General features: G+C 30.9%; 1 protein-coding gene across 2 annotated transcripts; it reads right to left on the bottom strand.

Annotated features, from left to right (window-relative positions):
- Positions 1–848: 848 nt before the first annotated feature.
- On the bottom strand, positions 849–11,788 carry Dcr-2 (Endoribonuclease Dcr-2). Of its 2 annotated transcripts, none has more exons than XM_072008704.1 (26): positions 11,615–11,788; positions 11,357–11,535; positions 11,073–11,250; positions 10,708–10,947; positions 10,352–10,637; positions 9,902–9,978; positions 9,723–9,826; positions 9,512–9,650; positions 9,319–9,434; positions 8,911–9,151; positions 7,356–7,604; positions 7,011–7,280; positions 6,751–6,927; positions 6,458–6,662; positions 5,881–6,199; positions 5,482–5,807; positions 3,426–3,562; positions 3,179–3,286; positions 2,805–3,101; positions 2,449–2,664; positions 2,178–2,378; positions 1,975–2,056; positions 1,659–1,879; positions 1,397–1,568; positions 1,223–1,298; positions 849–1,151 (listed from the first exon to the last, which is right to left on the bottom strand). In XM_072008704.1, exons 2-26 carry the CDS (start codon positions 11,512–11,514, stop codon positions 992–994), a joined length of 4,755 nt encoding a protein of 1,584 aa, XP_071864805.1. In that variant the 5' UTR covers positions 11,515–11,535; positions 11,615–11,788; the 3' UTR covers positions 849–991. The 2 variants fall into 2 exon arrangements, with proteins under 2 accessions (XP_071864805.1, XP_071864806.1); XM_072008705.1 differs by having other exon boundaries at positions 11,357–11,516.
- Between the last annotated feature and the right edge of the window lie 52 nt (positions 11,789–11,840).

Here is an 11,840-nt window from a genome sequence, read left to right as displayed (position 1 = left end):
TATATGCCCGCGTGAAACCGCTTCTTGGACTTGATCGCGTGGTGCAGCATATGTATTGGAATTGTGGTGTTTGTTCAAATGTTGGTTACAAAATATGCAATTTCTTTGGATATACACACTTTACTCATCTCTGTCTGTCATGCAAGAAGAAGAACTTTGATGTCATACATGTTGATATTTCACGACTTAACTTTCGGACGATTCTACGTAGAAGGTATCGAGACTTTATAAGACCGTCGATTGGGCTACGATCGTACACACACGTCTGGGAACTCCTATGAAAGGGGTGAGGCTCTTAGCGACCGATGAATATTGTTCAATTTAACAGCAGTAAGGCGCTTTGATTGATTGCTTAGGATTTTTTGTGTAACGCTATCGTGCAAAAATAACCCAGACCTCGGTCGTATCTGCCCTTTTCTCTCTCTCTCTCTCTCTCTCTCTCTCTCCCCCCCCCCCCATAATACGGCCTTAGACTCGAGTCACGGTGGACTGACGAGTAGCATGGGAGGTGAAAGGAGGAAACAAGATCACGATAATGATTTTAGAGACCAACTTTTGTTTTATATGATTATTATGATTACTTTACTATTACTTTGTATTTAACTAATGTCAAATAAATGTTATGTAACATAAATATTTGTTTCATTATTAAAAACTTTTATAAAGTTTAAAGTTATACTATAATTTTGCTTTTTTAGTAAAAAGATTTAATAACATAAAAATGTTTCAATCATGAGTAATATTTTGAATATGATATTATTTACGTATATTAAATTTAACAGAAGAACGAAAACAACAAACACTGCAAGTAAATCTAATATGACTAATAAGTAAATAGACAATATTGATTATTTCTTTTATTATCCTATTTATTGTATTACTATTATATTATTTATTGCAGATAGAAGAAAATGGAAGAAGGAAAGAAACATAAGTAGGTAAAACCATTAGTGAACATGAAAAAATGTCTTATGACATTCTTACTATTATGCTATTTCTTACACAAGAAGCTTTTCAAAGCTTGCTTTGCAGCAGCACACTTCGCTTGTTTCTTATTAGCACCGAACCCATAAAAATGTCTTACTTTCCCAGCAATAGTTACTTTTAAAGGAACCATGACAATATTCGTATTATCAATAATAGTTGCTTTCCTGGGGAAAATATATAATTGTTAAGTAATTTTAACAAAGATGAAATGTTAATTGTTACTAATAATACTCACAGGAATTGTGGGCGTGCGCCGTGAGTTTCATATAAAACACGAATTGGTTGTTTTGGAATATTTTTGCTGAATTCGTCTAAATAAAAATTATACGTTACCACAAGTAATAATATTTATTAAAAATTTTAATATTATTATAAAACTGTTATTATTTTCATAATAATAAATACGCACCGATTTCTTCATGCATAATGGAATATACAATATTCCATACTACTGTAAGATTTTTATTACTATCCAAATATATTGCACCTATTACAGATTCAAATATATCTCCTAGAACTTTAGGAACGTCTACATGTTCAGCCATATTACATTCGTCTTCTTCTAATAAAATCCATAGAAGCTGTAAATATAGAATATATTATATACAAATATATATTTACATATATATTTTTAAATAATTCAAAATGTTTCCTTTATTAATGTAAAATACCTCATCATTCACAGCATAATTTCTTTCTTCTTGAAATTTCACAAATCGTTCAATAATATTGTTTAATTTTGGAGCATAAGATAGTAAAGCAATATGTAAACCATGTCTTACAGTCAAGCATGCAAAAGTAATATTATTAACAAGAGCAGATCTTAGATCTGTTAATGCACCAGAGTTTAAATTCCCACAACTTTCATAGATATAGTTTGTAATTAGGAAATCTGAAATTATACGTTAAGTCAAGCATATTCATTTAATATTTTATTGATCAATAAACATTCAAAATAAGGTTTAAAAATCATAAACATTCTGTTACCAAGTATTGCATCACCAAGAAATTCTAATCTTTGATAACATTCAGTCATATTATTTGGTGTATATGAAGGATGTGTAAAGGCCTAAAACATTTAACTGTTTTACTTGAAAGTTATATTTTTTAGTTAAACTAAGTTGCCAAACTAGATCTTAGTATTAAAGAACTCGATATAACAATCCGTCAAAAATAAAACACTCAGTTACCTGCAGTAAATACCCTCTATTGTTAAATCTGTATCCAAGCTTTGTTTCTATATTGGAAGCCCAAGGCATTAAATGATTTATGTTCCCTTCAGAAATTATTGGATTCTGAGGGGTGCCACACAATAATTCATTAGCATCAATTTTATATGGTAAAATTTGAAACCATTGTAATAATATTAAAGTATCTTTAATACCCATACTCTATAAAAATGAAAATATTCATATTAAAAAAAAATTATTACAATATTATAAAACTTTGTTTTGTACTTACTCTAAGATATACACCAATCAACGCTTCTACACAATCTGCTACTGTTTTATCAGAAACTGTTTGTATTCCAAGATAATGTTCCATACCAGTTTGTGTTTCTGCTGTTTCCCAATCTAATATTTTTTTTTGTATTGCACTTTTCGTGGCTTCACTTATATGTCCACTTAATTGCTCATTTCGAGGTATTTCAATTTCATATAAAACATTTGGTGACACCTTACACAGAATTTGTTTTTTCAATAAATTTAATCAATTTACTTCGTTAAATTTTACAACTTATTAGTTTACATCATCTATATTATTACATAATTTGCTGCGTGTATGATTTAGTCTTGGAATATTCAAATAATACAAACCTTTGCATATAATAACACATCTTGAACTTGCCTATATACTGTATAAGCTGGAGCAATAAAATTACTCAAAGGTATAAAACTGTCAACTTTCATACATCCTGGAATGTTTTTCTTGACTCCGCAATAATAAAGATTACGATTGCCAATAATTTTTCCTTTCAATGCGGTTAAATAACCTTCACTATGTTTTGGAAACTCATTGTATAAAAATAACGATGTAATAAATTTCAAATATGCATCTCCTAAAGTTTCTAATCGTTCTAAATTGAACGCATCATGTCCTATTTTAGTTAATGCCTATAAAAATTTGTTTTCATAAACAGACTAGATTAACTGATTACAATTAAAATAAAAACAATTAAGAATATACTTACATGCACGATCTGACCAGGATCGGGGCCATACGAACATTTTAATGACAAGATTTGCAAAACCGGTACTGGTACTGATGGTTTATTCAGAAAAGTAATTTTGTCATTTTTCTGTGAAATAATAAATTTTATGAATATTATAAATAAATGTTAGATATCAGTATTATACATAGAGAAATGTTGCTTAAATTTTTAGAAATATAAAATGAAACGTATGTATAGTATGTATATAAAAGATATAGAATATTACAATTGAACTATTATTTTGATCCTGCGTTTCATTCATAAATTGACAATAGTGTTCTATTTCAATTAGCTGAATTTCTTCGATATTCTTGTCCAAATCTGGTTGCTCTTGATGTTTTGACCACGGATAGTGATATAACTCTGTATTTCATATTATATGAAAATAGATAATAACATTTTATTAATGTATAAAAATATATAGTCTTCGTAGACGAACTATTTTTAAAGTAAAAATAAATTAACAATATATATACACAGGGTATCCCACCTAGCTTTGTAACACTTAATTACTCTTTTCTACTCGTATTGGCCACGATACGAAAAAAATGTTTCAGACCTAATTTCCCCCTTGACATACGATAACTTTCTCTCGAAATACCATTCGGTATCGGGACAAATGAGAGAATAATTAAAGTTGGCAGTTTGATGGAACATCCTGCATATAAAAGACGAAGGAAAGGCTATGCGGTATTCAACGAATTTAAAGCGGCATTCGATAGATAAACACCTTTTACTACATAAGCTGATCAGAATAGGGGTAAATGGAGAAATATTTTTTTATGATCAAGGAGATATACAGGAAAACGACCAACAGAGGATTGCCAGTTGTGGGCCTAACAAATGGTTTTGAGTCATGTAAAGAAATCAGACAGGAATGCTCCAATCGTCCTCTATTATCTTCGTTGTTCTTAGAAGATTTGCAAATAGACTAGTCTGTTAGTCGAGGAATAGCGAGGGAGGAGCGGTATTTGTAGGGCAGAAGATGATTGCGTTGTAATTTGCGAATGATGTGATAGTGGTGGCAATTCGCAACAAGGGAGTTACAGTTTCAGGCAGTTGTCGCTGGGAAGATACGTAATGAGAAACTATCTTGAAGTGAATGCAAAGAAGACGAAAGTGATGTTGTTCAAGAGAGGAAGGAGGGCTAGAGAAGAGAGATGAGAGTTCATGAGCAAAGAATTAGAATTGACGGACTACTAGAAGTATCTAGGCATTTGATTCTTGATAGGCAATTACTTCAGACGGAATGTAAAGTAAAAAATAAAATGAAAGTAAAGAGCAGAAAGCTGTCAACGCTATTTCGGATATGTGGAAACGGGCAAAAATTAGCTCATGGGAAAATATACACTTTTTGAATATGTTGGCAAATAATAAAGTACACCGAGAGAGTGCAGAGTATGTACGTTAAAATGGCAATAGGATTAAACAGAAATACTCCGAATCAAATATGAAGATTAGGATCAAACAGTACAAGATCGGACATACAAGCCAGGAGAAGGGTCAATAGATACATCTTGACCACAGTAAGGATGGGAGAAATCAGGTGGCCCAGGATTTGCCTTAAGGAAGAGATGAGAAATATAAGTAACAACAGTTCCTCTGACTAGGGTAAGAAACCATGAGGAACTTTCGACGAGGTTAGGGATGGGGTAATAGGCAAGTTGTCAACATTCGAAGATGAGTATAAAGATCTGGGAAGTAAATTAAAAAAATGGAATATGAGAAGGATAGAGCAGAACATTCAGAAGGATTGAAGTAAAGTCGACAGGTCAGGATATTGCAGTGATTACAGGTTAAGCTTGAAAGAGGTAAGATTCGAAAGCAAAGTTGGAGGGGCAGTAAGACAACAACGGGCAAGATTTTCTTATGGGAATGTTAGTGCAATACAACATAAAGAGGAAGAGAACCAAAAGTGTCAAATGTATAATCTAGATGAAGAAGATCCTTGCTGCATTTAATGCCCTCTGAGGGAATTTACGAAAGAGTAAGAGAAGAGATGCAGAATTAGAGAAAAGATGAAAAATTTACTAGGAGGTAGATCAGTGTGGGAGATGTGTGTATAGTAGAGTTTCAAGCAACTAGTAGGGAAACTGAATAGCGATCTAAAACCATAGGAATGTTGTTCCCATAGATTAGGTAGCTATGTTTTAAGGATATGAACTCTAGGTTCTAGCTTTCAATTTAAAGAAATTTGTAAGCTTAATGTTTTATGACATGCAATGATTGTATCTAAAAACTATATTAGGTATAGGAGATACAATATATATATGTACACGAACCATCTGCTTCTGATCCATTTGAAATTGATTCTGGATGTAAATTATCAATATTTTCTGTAGTAGAAATTTCTAATAAAGGCTCAAATGAGTCTTCTCTTTCTTCGTTAGTTATTACTAATGAAGGCCATTTCTTATTATTTGATAATGTTCCTAAATCACTTTCTTTAGCAATAATGTATCTTAGATCTTCTGCAATTAAGAGCTGTGAGACTCTGTGCAATATAGATGGTAAAGTTGTTGCTTTGAGCCAATATAAGGCTGGAAAATTAATTCTAATGCATAATTCTGGAACTAAATGTTCTTTCTTTGATTCAGTACTCTTATCTCTGTATAGAAAAATACAATTTAATTATGAATTTAGTTTCATTTAAAATATGTATATAAAGATTTATGTATTACCTAGGCATTATATAATCTATTGCCCTTGATATTGATTTTACTTCTAACATTGGCTGCTCTAAATTGTTTATTACCAATCTGTGTTTTTCTTTATAATAATGAATATATGTCGAAAAGTGATCAGTTGGAAAACATGAACTGGGCATGATATCATCACATACTTGGGTAACAATATATGTGTCCGCAGCTCTATAGTTAGGTTTAACCAGTGCTAGTTCGTAATCAGAACTCTTAAAACGGAATGGAATTGGTGGTGATATACATTCAATAGAATTATACTGCTTTGCAACTTCCCAATTTATGTCCCAGTCTTTGTTAACTAAAAAATTATATCTTAAAATAGCACTAAAATAGAAGATATTAAAAAATGTCTAATATTTATAATATCTTATATAGTAAGAAAGAGAATACATAAATATATCTTTATTATCTATATAGAAATATTATCTTAGTGCATAGTGCAGACTGAAAAGCTTTCAGAATGGCAATGATAATAATAAATAAAGGAACACCTAGCGGCAATTCCGGAAATCGAAGGTTTCTAATCTGTCCCCGTTTAATCATAAATTTTATTTACCTGGCACAATTAAAAAGCAATTATCACGATTACAATTATCGAATACCATAAAGGTTTTTATAACTGGTACGATATCACTAAATATTAAAGTATGAAACCTTTTTAAATATATAACTTCTTCTTCAGTTAAAATCATTTTTGCATGATTTACTTTCACATCAATATTTAATTCACCAACACGCATGAAAATTGGAAAAGAAGGTATCTATAATAAGAGTATAAAATGTATAAGTAAATCTATAAGTGTATAAAATGTTTGTTATAAAGATTATAAAACAAATCGAAATTTATACCTCTGGCATTTGTTTTGTAGAAAGTATACCAAAACCTGCACTATTATGTAACAAATTATAGAATGTTAAATAGCGATTATCATGATGTGGTACAGGATACTTAGGCGTAGTATGAAGTATGTGAAGATACACTATTTTTTGAGGAAGAGGAAATGCACCATAGAGAGCTGATGGAAACTATACCATATAAATGGTGGTTTTTAGTAACAATATTTACTACATTTTGATCAATGAAACAATAAATTTTTGTTTTAGCTTACCTGTAACTGATGATGTCGCTTTTTCTTGTATGTTCCTACTGAACTTTTTTCTGATTCAGCTTCATCAACCCAATTTGGAAATAAATAACTTAGGTCCTTTTGAAGTGTTTCTATTGTAACTGGCTTTAAATTATCAGATAATTCTCCGATTTTGTGTAATTCTATACACATCTTCATAGCAACAGATCTCTTTGCACTACTGATAGAAATCATAGGATCACCAAGAATGGTAGTTCTGAATGGAGATATAGATGGTAATGTAAGAGAAACCTAAAACGTATTTAAGGAAATTACAATCATTGCACAAGAGAAAAAAAGATTTAAAAAGATTTCAGCCTTTAATACCTGATACATCGGCAAATTATTTTTTGAAATTTTACATAAAGTCCAAATAGGTGATAAACACGCAAATTTTGATTTCAATAAAGATGTACAGTATTGATTTATTGTATTAATTGCTATCTGTTCTGTTATACAACATACTTGTCCATCATCACAAATTACCTGATATGGTTCTATGTCATGTTGATATAATTCACTTTGTATTTCATTTTCAGTTGGTATATTACGCTCATCAGTTTTATCTACTAGAAGCTAGTTAGAAGATAAAAAGTCAGTAAATTTATATGTATATATGTATATATTATATGTATATTATATGTTTATTACTATATATTATATATATTATTATTATATGTTACATGTATATATATATATATGTCGGAGATGAAAGGACAACGGGGCCACCCGTTGGAATTGCTTGGAAAAGCCTCAATAGCATTCACGAAATAACCCAGACACAGTCATTCGAAACTTGAGACAATGAGCTTAGGCTTGAGGCGACAACCGGTCGCCGAGTGTAGCCACGGTCACGGGATGAACGTTACACCTAACAGAGATACGAAGTTACATAGCTTTCCTTTAAAGAATTGGCCGTAACGGCACTTGGCAATGAGACATTCCAGCAGCCACGCACAGACCCCATTCTTTGGGTGAGATGGTCGCCAGATGCCGACGCATAACTAAAGTCCTTTAGATTGACAAACAGTCTTTGTTATATCAGCCCATGTGTCTGTCGCCTGTTGCGGCAGGATACGTGAGGTCTGCTTTCCTTAAGTACGACGTTTCCCGCTAGGAACTCTCTCTCTCGAGAGCGGCTAGCATCCTTTTCTAATCGCCAACATGGAGATTAACCAATTAACAGCAACGTCTATTTCCCTCACCCTCCGGGCGGAGGTTTTCCTTGACGAATCCTATGACCTCGTGCCCTTAGACACATCCCACCATAGTTTTCCTTTGCAGCGTCGTCGCGACGGAGAGGCATTCTTTTTCTTACAGTTGCACTAGTTAGTTACCTATTGTGTTTGTACGATCAGTGAATACTCTACGTCTTAGAAAAGAGTTGATCAAGCGATCCTTGCATCACAAGGAGTAAGTCGAGTTCGACTTAGAAGTAAAGTAGATCAGATATCCCGTGGGCCGTGGATTCGCTATATCGAATCTAAGGTCATTGTCATCAGCGTCTAGTTACCATTGTTATTGTTCAGACTTATTCCTTCTGTATTTGTGTTAATAAACGTTATCTTGATTGTGAAACTACAATGAACAATCCAGGCGAAGATTCTTTACACGCCCATAATCAAAACTCAAACAATTCTACTCCGACATATATATATATATATATATGTATACAGTTATGCCCCGTATAACAAGCTATTAACCATTATCCATGACCAGGATTTTATTTTGTTTACCAATAATCATTATCAACAGCAAAAAGGTTTTTTTTTTTACGTTTATACATTCGACTATCATTGATTGTTATTAACATTACCGATATTTAGCAGAAAATCGATATGAAAATATATGCGACAAGGAATAAAATTTAAGAAAATGGCACCTGTTTCAAGTGTTGTTCTATCTTTTTATATTCATTATGTCGTCGTAGATACTGTAAGTCATCTTTTTGTAACAATACTATAAATAGACTATATGCATGCCGTGCTCTCCCTTTGCTTTGAATATATGTTCTTACGTCCATTGGCAAATCGTATCTTATGATTAATGAACATTTCGGCACATCTATACCTTCATCTATAACATCTGTCGCAACAATGCAATTTAACAAACCATTTCTAAATCTAAAAAAAAAAAAAAAAAAGAAAAAAAAAAGAAAAGGAAAAAGGAAAAGTTTAGAGAACTGTGTATTTCTTGAATAGTGATGTATTAATGTATCCGCCGACTTTTATATTAAAATTGAATAAATAAGCATGTATATAGTAGATTGTATTATTATAAAATATTGTACCTGAGCAAAACCTCCTTATTCCGTTCTGATAAAGATAGCAATTCTTGACTACTGGACACACCTATCACAAACTCTGGATGCAAGAATTTATATTCCTCATCATGCATGGATATACTCTAAAATAACAGAAATTACAAAATAATGAGAAAAAGATAAATTTATATAAATTATAAACATAAAAATTACTTTTTACCTTTAATATCTGATATAATATTTTTGCAGTGAATCGACGTTGTACGAAAATAATACAGCAAAATACCTGATCATTTAATTTGTTATAATAAAAGTCCTTTAGTACTGCGAGAAGTTTTAGAATTTGATCAGATGAATAACTGAAATTCCATAATATTGTTTCAAAATAATATTAACGAATTATACAATAAACATAAATAGAAGTAACTCACTTGTAAATTCTCTCTCTTTCTGAACTCCCTTTCATTTTATCTTCTAATAATTTTCTACAGTTAATTACTTTTGTTATAAGATATTCCAAGATATATAATGTTTCCTAAATATTACATATTACATTACACAATATAAACGAACAAAATTCAATATATCTTTATGTTTAATATTTACATACCACATCATCTATACTTTTTTTTAAATATTCTAATTGAATCAAATGAAGTAAAACACATTTGCTCGCACCGTAGGTTCCTATATAAAAATAAAATTTGCTAAACTAGAGAAGAATACATATAAATTTATTTATAATTAATTTTGTAAATTATTCTGCATCCTATTTTGTATGCATACAACAAATCCTAAGATGGACAGGAGATTATTCTAATGCATGGTTGACAAAAATATCTTTTTTATTTGAGACCTTGTCTTTGAGAAAATTAAGTTTCAAAATTCATACATTGGCTGAATGTAAATATACTTGATGAAGTACAAATTCAATTATCCTGAAAACAAGACCTACAAACAAAAAAGGCAAAAACCTTTATTTTCTCCTCGACTTAGTTTTGCATATAGAATAACCTCTTGCTCTTGAGTACCATCTATCCTGGCACTATATATACAATACCTGTACGTAGAAAGTGGTACTGAATGTTTCTTAATATGCCACTCAGCTTTTTACTAGTAGTTTTTGGTCTAAATTCTGCACTTGATTCATTATACTTCAGATTATCTTTTAACACTATGCAATTTAGGATTGATTCTACTTCCTTAATAATATTATTTATACACTCCCCAACATTGTCTATAATATTTTGGTCAAATTGAACAATTTCTTCATTTGGTGATGCATAATAACTTTTATCAGCTACGGTTGCAGTAGCTATTCTTGCGTTAAATGTAACTTCCAAAGACTATAGTAAAATAGTATAGTAAAAAATAATAAATTAAATTTTTTCTTTAATGTGATGATATAAAATTTACCTGCATAACTGATTGTACTTTTTCCAGTCTCACATTAGCATTTAACAATGATGCTGAAAGTCCTAATACTCTTGGTCGTTCATCTTTAGGACAATTTTCAAAGAGTTGCATAATTTGTCGCATAGGATGATCATTTACTGCTCTGTGACATTCATCGAAAATAATCAGGTTTATTCTATTCAAAAATACATATCCATGACAAAGTGCATTTACTAAGATTTGTGATGTCATTACTAAAACCTATAATATAGCATTCTTTAAGATTTTACTAAATATGTAATTCATATTATAATTTATATATTCGTATAATGTTATAAAAATAATATTTGCAACAATATTTCTAAGTTATAATTAACTTCCATTACCTCATGTTGGTTTAGATGTTCATTCCATTCTTTGTCACGCCAAAAATCAACTCCTTCCTCGCTACTGAGTGTTCCACAAGACAAACCAGTTAATCTTTTAATATAATCACTTTGTTGTATGACCAAGGGTACTGTATTCACTATAAATATGGTACGTTTACCACCTTCAGCGTAAGGCCTAAATATAAAATTCATAGCACAATGTTTAAATATTGATAAGGTAAAAATATGATTATATACTATATGACAATAATTGAAAAAAATATGTAATTTATGACTCATACCGTCGTATATCCGCACTTAATTCTTTAATAAGCATAACAGCAATAAATGTTTTTCCAGCTCCCGTTGGTAAATAAATAATAACATTTTCTTTACATGCAGTTTCAAATAGATCAATCTGATAAGGTCTTGGTATAAACTCCTTTATATCTGTCTCCATAACTTAGATAATAAAAAAAGTCTTAAAGAATAATATATTTATAAAGGAAGTCAAAATACTTAAAAATTATAATCGTACATATAAAATGAGTACAACTTACCAAAAATAATAACAATTTCAAAGACGATAAGTAATATTCCTCTTTTGCAACTTTTAGTTCATGAAAAGTCGAGGAATAGTTTTTCGTATGAAACTGAGGGAACTCCCTGATGTTGTTAACAAATCGTCCGGTTATCGTTCCGTAATTGAACCATGGTCATATATTTACACAGTTCTAGCAACAGTCATATAAACAGGCCTGAATACTCATATACTGAAAACACGGC

The sequence above is a fragment of the Bombus fervidus genome, chromosome 8, assembly GCF_041682495.2.
Source record: "Bombus fervidus isolate BK054 chromosome 8, iyBomFerv1, whole genome shotgun sequence".
In the NCBI taxonomy this organism is placed as follows: domain Eukaryota; kingdom Metazoa; phylum Arthropoda; class Insecta; order Hymenoptera; family Apidae; genus Bombus; species Bombus fervidus.
Note: the sequence above shows the minus strand (reverse complement) of the source record. Positions and strands in the feature narration are given on the sequence as shown.